The sequence below is a fragment of the Haliotis asinina genome, chromosome 2 (assembly GCF_037392515.1).
Source record: "Haliotis asinina isolate JCU_RB_2024 chromosome 2, JCU_Hal_asi_v2, whole genome shotgun sequence".
NCBI lineage: Eukaryota > Metazoa > Mollusca > Gastropoda > Lepetellida > Haliotidae > Haliotis > Haliotis asinina.
The window spans coordinates 87,002,981-87,017,443 of NC_090281.1; the positions used below are offsets into that span (position 1 = coordinate 87,002,981).

The window sequence follows — 14,463 nt, forward strand, 5'->3', positions numbered from 1 at the left end:
AAGTCACCTTAGTGTCTACACAACACAGGCTTGTGTGCACATCCAGCATGTCACGCCAATAACATACTTTGGTGAGAAAATTTTGACAAGCTTATTGTTTGCAAAACAAGGGGATTAAGTCATGCTTCGGGACTCTATTCTGCAGTTTTGGTTGGGGCACATGTGATGTTCAGTGTTTGTGTAATTCTGTCAATAAATGTTGCAAAAAAACCCATTTGCATGCCTTTGGCATCTAAGAAATGCTCTTTTCCACAACAGAATATGTATTTTGTTCGGTAAAACATACTGCACGTAATGGCAGCTACAATCCGTGTTCTACTATGCACACAATATCAATCGCTATTGGTTTACTTGGTCTTCCTCCGACACCATGAAATAATCACTGGGCTACTCCAACGCGATTCTGTTTCTGCTTTTTGTTGTGTTTTTTTAATCTGTGGGGCGTGTAGATGTCCTTTCCTGGTGGACCCGTGAAGATCCGGGTTACAATTGGTCTTCAGCAACCCGTGCTTGTCATGAGCGGTGACTAACGGGATTCCAGATACGTAGATCGGTGCTCATGCTCTTAATCACCAGATTGTCTGGTCCAGACTTGATTATTTACAGACCGCCGCCATCTATCTGCAGTGTTGCTGTTTGCGGTGTTAAATAACATGCAAACTAAACCAACCAAACATTTTTTTAAAAAATGCATGCTTGAAAAATAGTTACATGACAACGTTGTTTATCTGCTTTTCATATAAAACATAAACATTACAAAACACCCCAAACAATTTATACATTTAAATACAGGTAGCAATTTAACGCTGAGTTGATGTCTGTGTCATGATGATTGTGCAGCCGGCTTGAGAAGCAGCAGAAACTCTTCATAGTTAAGTTTACCGTCGCCGTTGATGTCGATGGTGCTGATGAGGTGTTCCACTTCGCTCATGGGAAGTGGCTCCACACCCTCATCCGCAGCGGATGACAAAGCAGCCTGAAGTTCGTCTGCTGTAAGGAAGCCATCTTTGTTGACATCTGCCTTTTTGAACATTCTCCTGATTGTTGCACATCTGGAAAGAGAGTTTCCAAGTAAGTGAGTATGGTTTTACCCCGCCTTTAGCAATGTTCCAGCAATATCACGGTGGAGGATATCTGAACCTGGCACCACATAATGTACAATGTGGGGGATCGAACTCGGGCCTTCGGCGTGATGAGCTCACGCGTAAACCACTGGGCTACACAACCGACCCAGAGGATGATAGGACGTGTAATTGTATGTGTCCGTACCTTTTTCTCTCCTTCTTTATTGGCTGCATGACAGACAGGAACTCGTCCAAAGTCACTGTACCACTGTTGTCCTTGTCTAGCTCGGTAAATAGTTGCTGGTAACATAGCAAAATATTAGATCATTGTTCAACGTGGGTGTCTCAGCTGTAGACTTCATCACACAATGCTACTTGTATAACTTCAATTTATTGTTAGTGGGTATGGTTTTACACCGCTTTTGGCAATATCACGTGACACCAGGAACGGGCTTCACGTATTGTACCCATGGGATGGGGGTGCGAAGCGAACATGGCTCGTCAGCGTGACGAGCTGAAGATCTGTAGATTTAGAATTTATATCCACCAAGCGATACTTGTTTAACTGAAGTGGGTCATTAGGATCGTTCACATTCGTCGAAATTCTGTACATATGTATATTCTGTGAATATTTAGATTCTGTATATAATCAAGTCTGGAATACCTAGTGGTGGTTGTCATGACCACCAATAAACAATGACTATATATATGAAGGCTGGTCATTATCTGATACAGGTCTAGCTGGGCTTAAGATCATGATTGAGTGAGTGTAGTTTTACGCGGCTTTATGCAATATTCCAGCATTCTGGGACATCAGAAATATGTTTAACACATTGTACCCATTTCAGGAGTATAACCCAGCGCTTCAGCGTAACGATCGAAAGCTTTATCCACTATTAAGGTACCCCCACCGCCCCATTAAGTGAGTGAGTGAGTGAGTTTAGTTTTACGCAGCTTTCGGCAATATTCCAGCAACATCACGGCGGGGGACATCGGAAATGGGCTTCACACACAGTACCCAAGAGGGGAGTCGAACCCGGGTCTTCGGCGTGACGAGAGAACGCTTTAACCACTAGGCTATCCCCACTGCCGCCTCCCCATTAAGCCCAAGACAGTGGGTATGGTGCCGATAAACTATGCAAAGTAATGGAATAATGTGGCGAACATTTTCCGTACTTGTGTTTAGAAATTAATTCTTTGTTCTCTACTGAAACTGCAACAGCATGATCCTCCGATTTCATGAAAGTAAACAGACAAGACTTACCTCGATCTGCGAATCGTCGAAAACAAACCCCAACTTCACACACAAATCCCCGATCTCTGATTTGCATATGCAACCATCGCCGTTAACATCAACATCATTAAAAACATCCGTGTACACCTTCTTCTCTTTCGCAGTAAGATGTTTCATGGTTGAGAGAAGACTGATACGTATCACACAGTCCGTGACTCCCAGCGTGTAAATATACTGCCTATATACTGTACCAGTCACCATTGACGTAAGCCGGTCTACTGTGTATATAGGGGTGTTTGCGTTGGATTCGGTACACAATTCAATTCATTCAGTTCGTTTTTGTTCTGTTCTGGTTCAATAAGGAGTGTTCAGTTTCCTTATTTTATTTGGGTCAAATTGACTCAGAGAACACGGGCTGTTTTGCGTCACTGGGTGATGGAATTTACAGAAACAATTAAGCTAAACTATCTGAGAGTTGTAAAGGACTCTTCCAAGTCTGAATGTATCGCTCAGCACATTTTTCACGGTTTCTCTTGACAAGTCATCATGACACATGACCCCTGGACGACAGAGAGTAATCACGGAGCAAGGCTTGTCGAAGCGGGGAAATATTTCGTTTGGTGATATCACTTCCGTGTGTCATGAGTGTGTGATGATATAGTCATGTTGTCCATGAGTGTCAGCCTCTAATTCATGAATAATAAAGTGCTCATCCGTGAGTAACATGTTTCAAATGACAGATAGACATTCATTCGCTATTAGCGAGTTACGTATTTGCTGAATCGCTGAACCATTGTTGCGAAACGCGATAATTTTGGATACGCCTGGGGCAGAAGTTTGAAGACTGACGCACATCTTTGAGCTTCAGCGGTGTGCTGTTGTACACATAGAGAAACACCCACAAACTATTGAGGAACCCCGGTTCTATGAATTGCACTCACAGATGCAAGCGCGCACACACACACACACACACATATACTGAAATTGTGACGCATCCTTTTTTGCCCACCTTCGTCATCTCCTTATTTACCTGTGTCATCTCCTTATTCGCCAGTGTCATCTCTTCATTCATATCTGTCATCTTATTCACACCCAGCTGTGCACTAACTGACCATCCGGTCCTAAACTTCCTCGCATTCTTTCTCAGGGGAATTTAACCCATGGAACAGTTAATAAGATATGCATACACAAAGAAAAGCATATCACCAAACCAATGATTTTTATCCCCCACGAAGCCATTTATATTCCTATTATAATCATATTATTAGTTACACGGTGTTTTGAAAGACGGACTGTAAGACCCTTGTAGATTCAGTATTTCCTTCGGGTGCGCATCAGGAAATACGGAATTTACAAGGGTCTTACAATTCCCTAGACACTCAAAAAACACAGTGTAGCGAATTATAACCCTTTAAACAACAACAACAATCAACATTTGGCAGAATGAGACGCAAGATGTTTCGCCATGACATTTCGTGAACGGTCATAAAGGGAGATGATCCGGGATGACTTGAGTGATAAATTTGTGGTTTTGATAAACGACAAGTGAAATACAAAAATATTTTTCACACATTTGTTGACACAAGTACGAAATTACGGCAACAATTTTATTACTCTCTTTATACTGGTAATTGTATTCATCAACTCTAAATTTTCTAATCGATCAGCCGTTTGACAGCCACATCCCATCTAAGTTCAAGTTCATTCGTTCAACCCTTTAGTGTGTTACATGCCAGATTTGACGGGATGTGCGGTTCGTACACCCTGGCAATTCAGCCTACATGGTTTCGTATGCTTTTGCTATTAACCAATCTGTATTCGACAAATTTATCTTAAGGGTAATAATTGTCTGTATGTTATTGCAGCTGACGGACGTTATACACATACTGACATGGCGCTTGGTTAATAATATTCATTTAAGCATTCCTCGAGGGCCTGTTTATCGAGATAGTAGGCTAAATTGAGGTCTGGGTAAGTTCGTTTGCTGTGGCTAATGGTAAACAATTGATAGTGTAAACATGGGTGGTTGCGATACTTTTTTTTATGTGCATATTTCCGATTGTGGTTTTCGTGCTGTTAATGCCTCCTCACTAAATCAATGCATTGTCAGCGACTTTTAGGTGTATATACGCTTAACCTTGGGCGTTCACACTGCTATTTGGACTGGAGGCCAGTCGACAAGAACATACCACAGTGGTTCCTCTGTGCTTGTACTCTGTCATGTTCGTACAGTTGTTCCGGTCTTTCCGTTTCCCACTTGATTCATATATAGCCAGAGAAGCCCCAATATTGTTAATCTTGTTAATGGTGACATGAGTGCGGGTGGAATATTCCTGTCTACCATTGTATATAGGACATACTAATAAATGAAACATATTTTAAGAGCGCTTCCGTTGTCCAAATATTTCCGAAAAGAAATGGTCGAAATGTGCATGAATCCACTTTGGTGTGAGTTTGACAGTTTTGTTGTGAGTGGACATGAGTAATGAAAGAGTGAGTCTCAAGCCAGAGGCGTGATCTGACTGATATGCTGAGTTTCACCTAAAACCGAAATCAAATCTTACGTTTAGAGTAGTTTCCCTTTGTTCCCCATCTGCAAAAGAAGTGCCGTCCCGTTTGATAAACTAGTTTCTATAATTGTTTTCTCAAACATTTACTTTTGCCATTTTCCAGAAAGACAATTGTCTTTTTGAATACATAGCAGATGCGGAAAACGTCTAGTACAGCACGATTGTTAACTGTTTTCATATCTGAATGGTAATACCGTGAACTCCCTTGTCGGTTAGAACTGACCTCCAGAAGGTCATACCAGGCAGCTCTTAACAGGCTACAAACACATTCGGGTGGTCAGTTTATGCATGTTCTTACAGTATAGAAATTACTGACATAAAATGCTTGTGAGTCCCTTTCAAACCCGCAAAATATAACACAGACGAGTCTATAACAATCATCATTCAAATATATATTGAAAAAACAAAGTTACAATGAGTGACAGTATACATGTCTAATACAATACTTTGGATCACAAATCTACAAAATATAACACAGACGAATCTATAACAATTATCATTTAATTATATATTGAATTAACAAAGTTACAATGAGTGACAGTATACATGTCTAATACAATACTTTGGATCACAAATCTACAAAATATAACACAGACGAATCTATAACAATTATCATTTAATTATATATTGAATTAACAAAGTTACAATGAGTGACAGTATACATGTCTAATGCAATACTTTGGATCACAAATCTACAAAATATAACACAGACGAATCTATAACAATTATCATTTAATTATATATTGAAATAACAAAGTTACAATGAGTGACAGTATACATGTCTAATGCAATACTTTGGATCACAAATCTGCAATATTAACTCACCAAAGTTTTTCCAGTTAAAACAGATACATCTGATTGAAGATTGTTGAGACACAAGTGAGTAGTATACCTTGTATAGTATATCGTGTCTGGAATACACACTCTTCGAATATGGATTAGTAAGGGGCAAGTAACAACAAGCAAACAGAGGAAACAGAAAACGGAAAGGCACTGAAATATTGCCATCGGGACATGGGTATTTATGACGCACTGATAGTTTTATCAACATCCAGGGATTACCGAGCATTGATCGTTCAACAAAATGAACCATTTGTAAGAAAGAGCATATGGGTTTCTAGGAAGCAGCAATTGAAGCAAGCCTCATCAACATGTAAGCTACGTTTACGAACGCAAAGAGTAAACAGCTTTTGTTTTCTTGATAGTAAGAGATATACGAACATTGATCGTTCAATTAACGCAACAAAATAAATTAATGGTAAAACCAAGCATTTGGACTTCCTGGAGGACCCCATGAACATGTAACTTGAGTTTACGAACAAAATGTGTAAACTGCCATTGTTTACATGATATTTAAGTGTTTGGAAATGAGCCGCATCCCCACCCCACCCAACAGCAAGCACAAGCAGTGGATTGTGCAAGTTGTCGTCAATACCTCCCAGATGCAAGCACAAGCAGTGGAATGTGCAAGTTGTCGTCAATGCCCCTTCAAAAGCAAGCACAAGCAGTGGATTGTGCAAGTTGTCGTCAATACCCCCAAAAGCAAGCACAACCAGTTTATTGTACAAGTTGTCGTCAATACCTCCCAAAAGCAAGCACAAGCAGTGGATTGTACAAGCTGTCGTCAATACCTCCAAAAGCAAGCACAACCAGTGGATTGTGCAAGTTGTCGTCAATACCTCCCAAAAGCAAGCACAAGCAGTGGATTGTGCAAGTTGTCGTCAGTGTCGAGTACCGGTGGTACAGCAGTATAACAGAGCTACTAGTATACATGCAACTGCGGTAGGTACAGCGGAAGACAACAGTGCACAACCGGAAACGTTCTTCAGCATGTGACGAACACGTGACCACGTGCCGTTGTGAGAACGAGGCTCAATATCCAGAATGTGACACATGATCTGATACAAATCGACGTTGTGAAGCTTGTCTGCAGTAACACCAGGAACAAAGCCTACAATGATTCAAAACAGAGTATAGATAGTGAACGTATCCGTGACTTTGTATATCTTTGTATATTATATGTTTCCACTTGAAAACTGAAATCTGTTAAAGAGATGTAACATGTGAATATAAACCAAAACTTACTTGGTCCAAAAGCTATGAAGATACCACTCATATCAGAATGTACAGGGTCGTATCCATGTTCTGCCTTTATAGGTCCGGTATCATATTCGAAGAGGCCAAAGTTCGGCTGAAATTTTGTCAGGTGTTATTAGATCAAGGGTTTCCCGTATTTGCACAATCATATTAGGTATTCTAATTGCTGAGTGGTCAGGGGAGGTATGGCGACAACCTGTCCCATTGAGGAGCACAATACGATATTACAGTGAGTTCGAACCACACCTCTATGATGCATGACTTTCCTTTAGCTGCTTTTAATCACTGCATGCATGGTTTAACTATATCATTCAGTCATCACAACTGTGCCATGGAACCTCCCATAGTCCTTAGCAAATATTGGAAATTACTCTAATTTACATGATATAATTGACAATTAACCTCTAGGAGTGTCTTACCGTTTCAAGGTACCATCCTATATCAGGAACTAGTATTAATGGTGGGATACGTTTGTGATGTTTGAAGTGCCATCTGTCGGGGATGTCTTCCTTTAGGTACGCTTTGAAGTGAGGACTGTAGTCTTTCAAGGCGTCGTATATCTATGTAGTGTTCAGTAGATATTAAACAGCATTCCCAAAGCCGAGGCCATTAGTATCATCTTCGCTTGAAAACTTTGGAACCATTTTGTTAAAAAATACTTGGATTCCTGTCATTACATCTGAGCACGAAGTCAAGACGAGAGCAGAGCAGTACAACTTAAAACAACCGAAAAACCAAATTATGTATTTTTACGATGAAAAATTAATTGTTATTACTGTTATTACTAGTATAATTATTATAATTACGTAATAATTACGTGTTGTTTAAATGAACATTTTTATTACTTTTAGAATCCTGTCACTAATAAATATACTTGACAAAAATAGTTATAGGTGTGAATTTTGCAATTATGAATAATGATGTATCTATTCATTGATATACTGACAAAATATCAGTCATAAGAATACCTACATCCATAACCTATTTTGTGAAGTATATATAATATGGAGAAGCTGGGGCTTTGAACGCGATATTATAGAGTGAGAACTAAGTTTGCGGGAATGCTACACTTTAACGAGGAAACAGGACCAACAGTAATATTACCACATTTAACTTTACGCAAACAATGGATCAGAATGGCCGATTGAAATATTTGAGTATCGGCCCCTAACGAGATTTTCTGAATGTTCTGAGGTTCTTGTGCAGAAGATTTCTCAGTCCAGTCAACATCGATTATTACTTGGGTGCACTCACCTTTCGTAAACAATCACCTTTTGACCAAATGTACACATGACTACCATATCCATTGACAATGGCGTCGACACATGACGTCGGCATGGCGTCACTCACGTTGACGACATGTGACGGGGGTAAGCTAGCCATTCCATGGTCAGAGAATACCATTACATCAACATGGTCTTCCAATCCAGTTTCAGCGAATTTTGTAAGCAGTCGGGTAAATTCTTCGTCTACTTCCAGAATAGCTGAGTTCAAATTGCTTGAATTGAGCCCATGTCGGTGTGCGTGGTCGTCAATCTTCTCGTGATAGACCGCTATGCACAAACACTACATATGAGGGGCGGAGGAAGATTGTTGTAGAAATGAGCTAGTACTGAGAGAATGCTACTAAATGCAATCTCACCGCATAGTCAGTTCGGGTAAAAATACCCTAGTAAAACTTCAAACGGAAAATCAAAAGAAAATGATGATAGGTTTATTTTGGCGACCAACGTTATGACATTTTTTCCAGAACTAGTCTGACATTTTCATTAGTTTTACGTTGACATGACTGTTTGATCACGAACCAATTTGGAGTTTGTGATTCATTGGTATCGTTTTGACCCAGATCAATTCTCATAACGTCCGTCAGTGGATTGTTTCGTGCATACTCGACTGAATACAGTGGTGGTACGCTGCGTTCTATAAAATTCACTGTAAACACTGACTAATCTATATCCACCTTTAATTCAGTATGTGGAAATTCAGTTATACCTCTTTTCAGACGAAAACGTGTCAGTGAAGGTTCAACATATGACAACTTTCTCGTGCTTAAAGATGTCATGTTAAAACTTAATGGGTGTACTAACATAGTCAAAATGGAAATTATGTTAGTGCCATGGGCGATAGAATAAGTTCGGACCAAGAATTAAACAATGAACTCGGTTGTAACTTCACTGGTTCGTTGATTCACACTGTCCTTTGAATAGGGGCTGATAATATTGATTAAGAGCTGATAGTATTGAATAAGGGCTGATAGTATTGATTAAGAGCTGCTAGTATTGATTAAGAGCTGATAGTATTGAGAGCTGATTGTATTGATTAAGAGCTGACAGTATCCTTGCAGGTCATAACAGACCCAGAACCTGAGCTTGTATTCTTTAAGGCTTTAGCACTGTAGTTTTGGCTGGACGGAAAGGAAGATAATACGGTTCATGGACTGTGAGACTAGGTTGGGGGTTACCTGCCAGGTCTGTACTGTCGTTTAGAAACAGCTGAAGGCTCTCCTCCAGGTCGTGGTGAAAGTCAGAGATGGACGGGAGACCGTCATGCTTAACGCAGAAAGTAGGCCTTATCCCTCTGATCTGCACCTCGCATCCAAACCAGCGGAACATGTGCACCCTCTTGTTCTTGTAAACGTAAAACCATATCAACATAAGTTATGTTACCTTGATCAGAATAACTTGAGCTCATTAAGGTAAGTTTATGTGTAGAAATTGCAAAGCAAATGGTGAATGTCTATCCGGTAACTTGTTTAAACCACTCTGTATTTCATATTTAACACTTGACACTTGAGAACCAATCTGGTGTGTCGTGAACAGATAAATGTGTCCCTGTCCATGAAGGACTGGTATATATTCCTTCGTTATGTTTGTTTTAAAGGTCACATGCAACCAAAACATCAAACATAATTAAAACACATTTATCACTTATTCAGGGTATATAATATACATTGCTGCTTTAAAAAACAACAAATATACAAAATTATAAGCGTACAATCGCGATTCAAAAGAGCAATATTTTGTACTTGGGCTTACTTCCCCCGAAACGAAGGCCTCGGGAGACCGAACCCAGTCATAGCGGGTGGATGTGCACTCAAGTGTAACGAAGGCTTCCGATTGGCTGTTTCATTTGCTGATATGCTGAGGGTTCATTGTGTGTACAGAAAGATGATCTGTTTGATGGGCATTTTAGAAGTATAGCCTGTCACAAGAAAGTAAGATTCTTTATGGATAACAACTTCTTTTTGTATACTTGATGCGTCGTTTCAGTATGGATTCATATACTGTTGTCAAACAAAATCATATACACTAAAAGAAGTCGTTATCCATGAAGAATGTATAAATTATAGAGATGTTGGTTTGGAAAATACATGTTCTTTGAATTTGCGGTCGATCCGATCAAAAATCATGTCAGTAGAGATGGTAAACTACTGCGTGGCTGGAATCTGTCATTCGTCCAAGTACAAAGCAGGACTTGAAACTGACAAGAGTTTACACCAGTTTCCGTCAAATCCAGTGATCCGAAAAAATGAATGTAGTTTGTTTGCAACCCACAGACATAAAAACATGTTATGTGTATCACACGTACCTAATTACATAATGTGGCAGACACGGGACTCGGGTGCACGAGTCATAAATCAACTTATTTTCTTTATGTCGTATGGTCTGATAGGCGTTAAGTTCAAATTGCATGTGGTCAATGATTGAAGCTGTGTATTGCATGTTTTCAGCAGACAGGCAGACAGGCAGACAGACATATAGGTGTGAATAAACCAGACACTGAGCTTTCTCTGTGACACAGACTGCTTGCCACAATCAACAAGTTTTTTTACGTAACGAGTAGATTATTTACTTGTTTGTGTACACAACCAAAATTAGGCTACTGCTCACGACCTCAGACGCTGGGCATGCATACTGTTTCAAGCTCTGCGAACCTACTCACTGCGCATGCGTTATGGACGCAACGCAGCACAGCTGTTGAAACCAGTTTTCCCCCCAGCACTGGGGGGAATTTAGTGAAACGTTTGAACTACGATTTCGCGGGCTTTTTTTTCATCGCGTTTTTTTCAACTTTATCGGTTGAATCGGTTTTTTTATGATTTGTTTCGGTAAGTGCATACCGAAAGGAACCAGAATCTGCAAAGTTGTGTTTTACGTTGCGTGTGCCCTTTAAGAATCAAATGCGCCTTGTATGATCTATGATGACTGCCAGCGGTAGGGTAGAAAACGTTTACTTCTACACTTAAAAGCATCACTATTTGTAAGTAATTCGTGAAATGAAGAGTGAATCAGTATAGTTATACACTGCTTTTGGCAATACTCCAACCAGGTCAGGGCGGGGAACACCAGAAAAGGACTTCGCATATTGTGCTCATGTGGAGAATCGAACCAGGATCTTCGGCGTGAGGAGCGAACGATTTAACCACTAGGCTGCCCCAACGATCCCCATGGAATGATGAAAGGTTCATGTTACAGTCGAAAAGCACAAGTTCACTTTTTCGAATACCACGAGATTTTCTGTGCGTCATGGTATTCGAAACACTCTTAAAAAGTAGCTGTGACAAAGATTTGGTCCAGGGTATTGATCACACGTTTTGTGCGTATACTACCCTGGTTAACCGAAGATGAATGCTGACCTGTCTGACGGCGCTGACCCACAATGGCTCTGCTTCAGCATACATGAAGGATCTGTCTTCAGATGTAAGCCCTTCGTACCAAGGCGAATAGTATTTCCCCGTGGTGACGTCATACCATTCGTTCCCCACGAAACCGTGAGACTCAACGTGCAGGCCTGAAAACGTTTCCCATAACACGACTTTGAAACTTTACTTTGGTATCCCGTAGTGTTATGATATCAGTTATTCAGACCTAATAGGGTTTGTTTTAAAACATATCTTTCAGGATACACTTATTCGGTATTGTGGATGTAATTCGGAAATTCATATTTTATATAAATACATTCCTGGATACAACAATCTGTATCGACTCGTCGCATCACCCGAATAACAAAGCTGTTCATTCGTAAAGGTTGTCCTTAATTGATTCACCAACTTGTAAACATGCCACTCCAAGAAGTTACATTCCTGGACTTGCAAAATATATGTCAAAAACATCACAGTTCATTCTTTAAATAGACAGTCTTACGAGAAATGAAATTCAATACACCTTAAAACGTCTTATAATGGTAGGTTTCTACTCATCTGTACATTTTGTATAATGGTAAGTTTCAACTCAGTGTAAACTAGTACAATAGTAGGTTTCTAGCACTTCAACTCACCTGTTTAGTACGTACATTGGTATGTATCTACTCACCTGTTAACAGCGTGTAGTGATTGGGATAAGACACGGAGGGGTAGGCAGGTATAAGCCGCCTCGCTTTAACACCCCGATGAAGTATCTTGTCAAAAGCTGGAAGCTGCAAACCCTGATCAATGTAGTCCCAGCGGAACCCGTCTAGCATGATCAGCAGTAATTTGACGGAAGTCGTCCTCTCCACGACGGCAGTCAAGAGTAACAACGCGAAAACAGTCTTCATGTTCTAATCTGAAGTAGGCAGTAGGGACAGTTTAGTGTAGGATTCTAATATAGAAGTATATCTACACAGAAGGTACGCCACAATAAACTGTTGGTGGATTCTTTGGGTGTATTTGAACAGCATGTTTACAAAACTGTATATGTCAACAATTTGCACGTATCCATGATACATAATACTCCTATATAAATGAGCCGAGAAGGCAGGTATGTTTGACATGATGTCAACCTGATATTTAATCCTCTCAATGCTATCGTCGAACCCATTCGACAGGAGTGCAGGATAATGACATCTCCAAATAAAACTTGCAATAATTATTCAACGAGTCGGATTTACGTGTCATACGAATTATGTATGGAATGTACTAATTCTCACCTTTTTAAATATGTAATGTTCAATACGTTTATATACCTTAAAACGAAACGCCCGCGAATTAAAAATGAGATCGCCAAATTTCTCGGCACGCAGTCGAAAATAACGGCCATTGTTGACTTCCAGCGCACCACGCCGTGTGGTACCCAGTCTAATATTTTCTTCATAATGAAATATTTTTTGATAGTTTAGTCGATATTTTTTGTTCCTTGACGAAGAGAAAGCTCATAAGTTTCCCATTTTCTAAAAATTAGTAACTTTCGGCTCGATGATTTTCGCGGTCTATTTTTTTCAAAGAATGTTCTGACACGGGGAGACATATAAATTGTCAGTGTGTCGTAACAATAACAGAATATTCTTCTGTGTATATCGTTACAAGAAGTACAATTTTGATGATTGAAGATCTCATGAAAAAAAATCATTTTTCCTTTTGCAGAAACGAACGAAACCAGAGCTAGTGTGAGAATGTAACGTACAGTAAATGTATTTCATAAAAATTAATTACTGCTTAGAAAACAACTGTCATCGTCTTTGTGAATCAGTATTTATTTTAGACATTAAAACAGCTAAACATCACATCTTTTGTTCACGAATTTGGAGCAAAATTGAAATTATTTTGTTACTCCAAACAGCAGAGCTTTCGGAGTTAATTCTACCTAGTATAATGCAGGTAATGTTTCAGATCAAATTGTTTGACGTGTGTGCATATTTGTATAAAAAAAATCATGTCATGCTGCTCAGTCCGTGGTTCCACACAGCTTTTAGATATTGCACTAGTGCAATCTGAACTGCAAAATGTACCTCATGTTTATGGCCATACTTTTTACCTACTTGCACACTGTCTATGTTCATATTTTACTGTTAAAACAGACTTCATCTGGGAAACAGACTGATGATCCAAACTCTTGGAGCAGTGATTACAGTGACAGTGATCATTTTTTTCTTGTGATGAAATTTCATGAAGTAATATGAAATTATCATACCAGACCTAGAATAATTTTGTCGTAGTGATGTTTTGAATATGGAATATCAAAACTACACGTGACAGATAATTAAGTGTTGAGTAGGAGGTGCAACCTATGTTAGTCTTTGGCATCAAGGTAATCATGTGGTGGCAAGTAAATTTCTTTTTTCCTAATACTGAGCTCTGCAGTGAGTGTTTTTTATTGTCCAGTTTGGAGCTATTCTTTAAGATTTCAATTTGGATTTTTTTTCATTGCCATGTGTATATGGCAAAGACATATATATCAAATGCTTCCAGATCTTTAACGGAAGACTGCTCAGTCCTTGGCATTTTGTTATTCAAGGAGGACTGTTCTTCATGTTTCTTGTTTCATGATGGTTTAGGCTATTGAACACTAAATAATTGGAGTATATCACCATCAGACACTTCAGCAAACAGAAACAATCCTTGAAAGTTCATTAGACCCATTTCATAATGTGACATTGCTCCTAAACCCAGGAAAAGACAATAAGGTAGAATAATATATATTTACAGAATATGAAGCATGTTTACTTTCACCAGAGACAATATAACTTCTTATATGTATATGGTTTCTTTTTTATCAAATGATAACATTTTCCGATAAATTTA

General features: G+C 39.4%; 2 protein-coding genes across 2 annotated transcripts; both read right to left on the minus strand.

Moving 5' to 3' along the window:
- Positions 1–758: 758 nt before the first annotated feature.
- LOC137272958 (calmodulin-4-like) lies at positions 759–2,536 on the minus strand. The gene is made up of 3 exons (XM_067805384.1): positions 2,329–2,536; positions 1,270–1,364; positions 759–1,052 (listed from the first exon to the last, which is right to left on the minus strand). The coding sequence occupies exons 1-3, from the start codon at positions 2,473–2,475 to the stop codon at positions 824–826; spliced, it is 471 nt and encodes a 156-aa protein (XP_067661485.1). The 5' UTR covers positions 2,476–2,536; the 3' UTR covers positions 759–823.
- A 2,703-nt stretch (positions 2,537–5,239) lies between these two features.
- LOC137272959 (glycerophosphocholine cholinephosphodiesterase ENPP6-like) lies at positions 5,240–12,502 on the minus strand. Its single transcript, XM_067805385.1, has 7 exons — positions 12,278–12,502; positions 11,602–11,756; positions 9,427–9,592; positions 8,220–8,518; positions 7,385–7,525; positions 6,954–7,059; positions 5,240–6,819 (listed from the first exon to the last, which is right to left on the minus strand). Exons 1-7 carry the CDS (start codon positions 12,498–12,500, stop codon positions 6,590–6,592), a joined length of 1,320 nt encoding a protein of 439 aa, XP_067661486.1. The 5' UTR covers positions 12,501–12,502; the 3' UTR covers positions 5,240–6,589.
- Positions 12,503–14,463: the final 1,961 nt, after the last annotated feature.

Coding starts and splice junctions, on each gene's coding strand:
- LOC137272958 (XM_067805384.1), bottom strand. CDS start 2,475: ATGAAACATCTTACTGCGAAAGAGAAGAAGGTGTACACGGATGTTTTT. Junction 1,365..2,328: donor TCGACGATTCGCAGATCGAG/GTAAGTCTTGTC, acceptor CTATGTTACCAG/CAACTATTTACCGAGCTAGA. Junction 1,053..1,269: donor ATAAAGAAGGAGAGAAAAAG/GTACGGACACAT, acceptor CTCTCTTTCCAG/ATGTGCAACAATCAGGAGAA.
- LOC137272959 (XM_067805385.1), bottom strand. CDS start 12,500: ATGAAGACTGTTTTCGCGTTGTTACTCTTGACTGCCGTCGTGGAGAGG. Junction 7,060..7,384: donor TAGGATGGTACCTTGAAACG/GTAAGACACTCC, acceptor ACAAAATTTCAG/CCGAACTTTGGCCTCTTCGA. Junction 6,820..6,953: donor CTTCATAGCTTTTGGACCAA/GTAAGTTTTGGT, acceptor GAATCATTGTAG/GCTTTGTTCCTGGTGTTACT.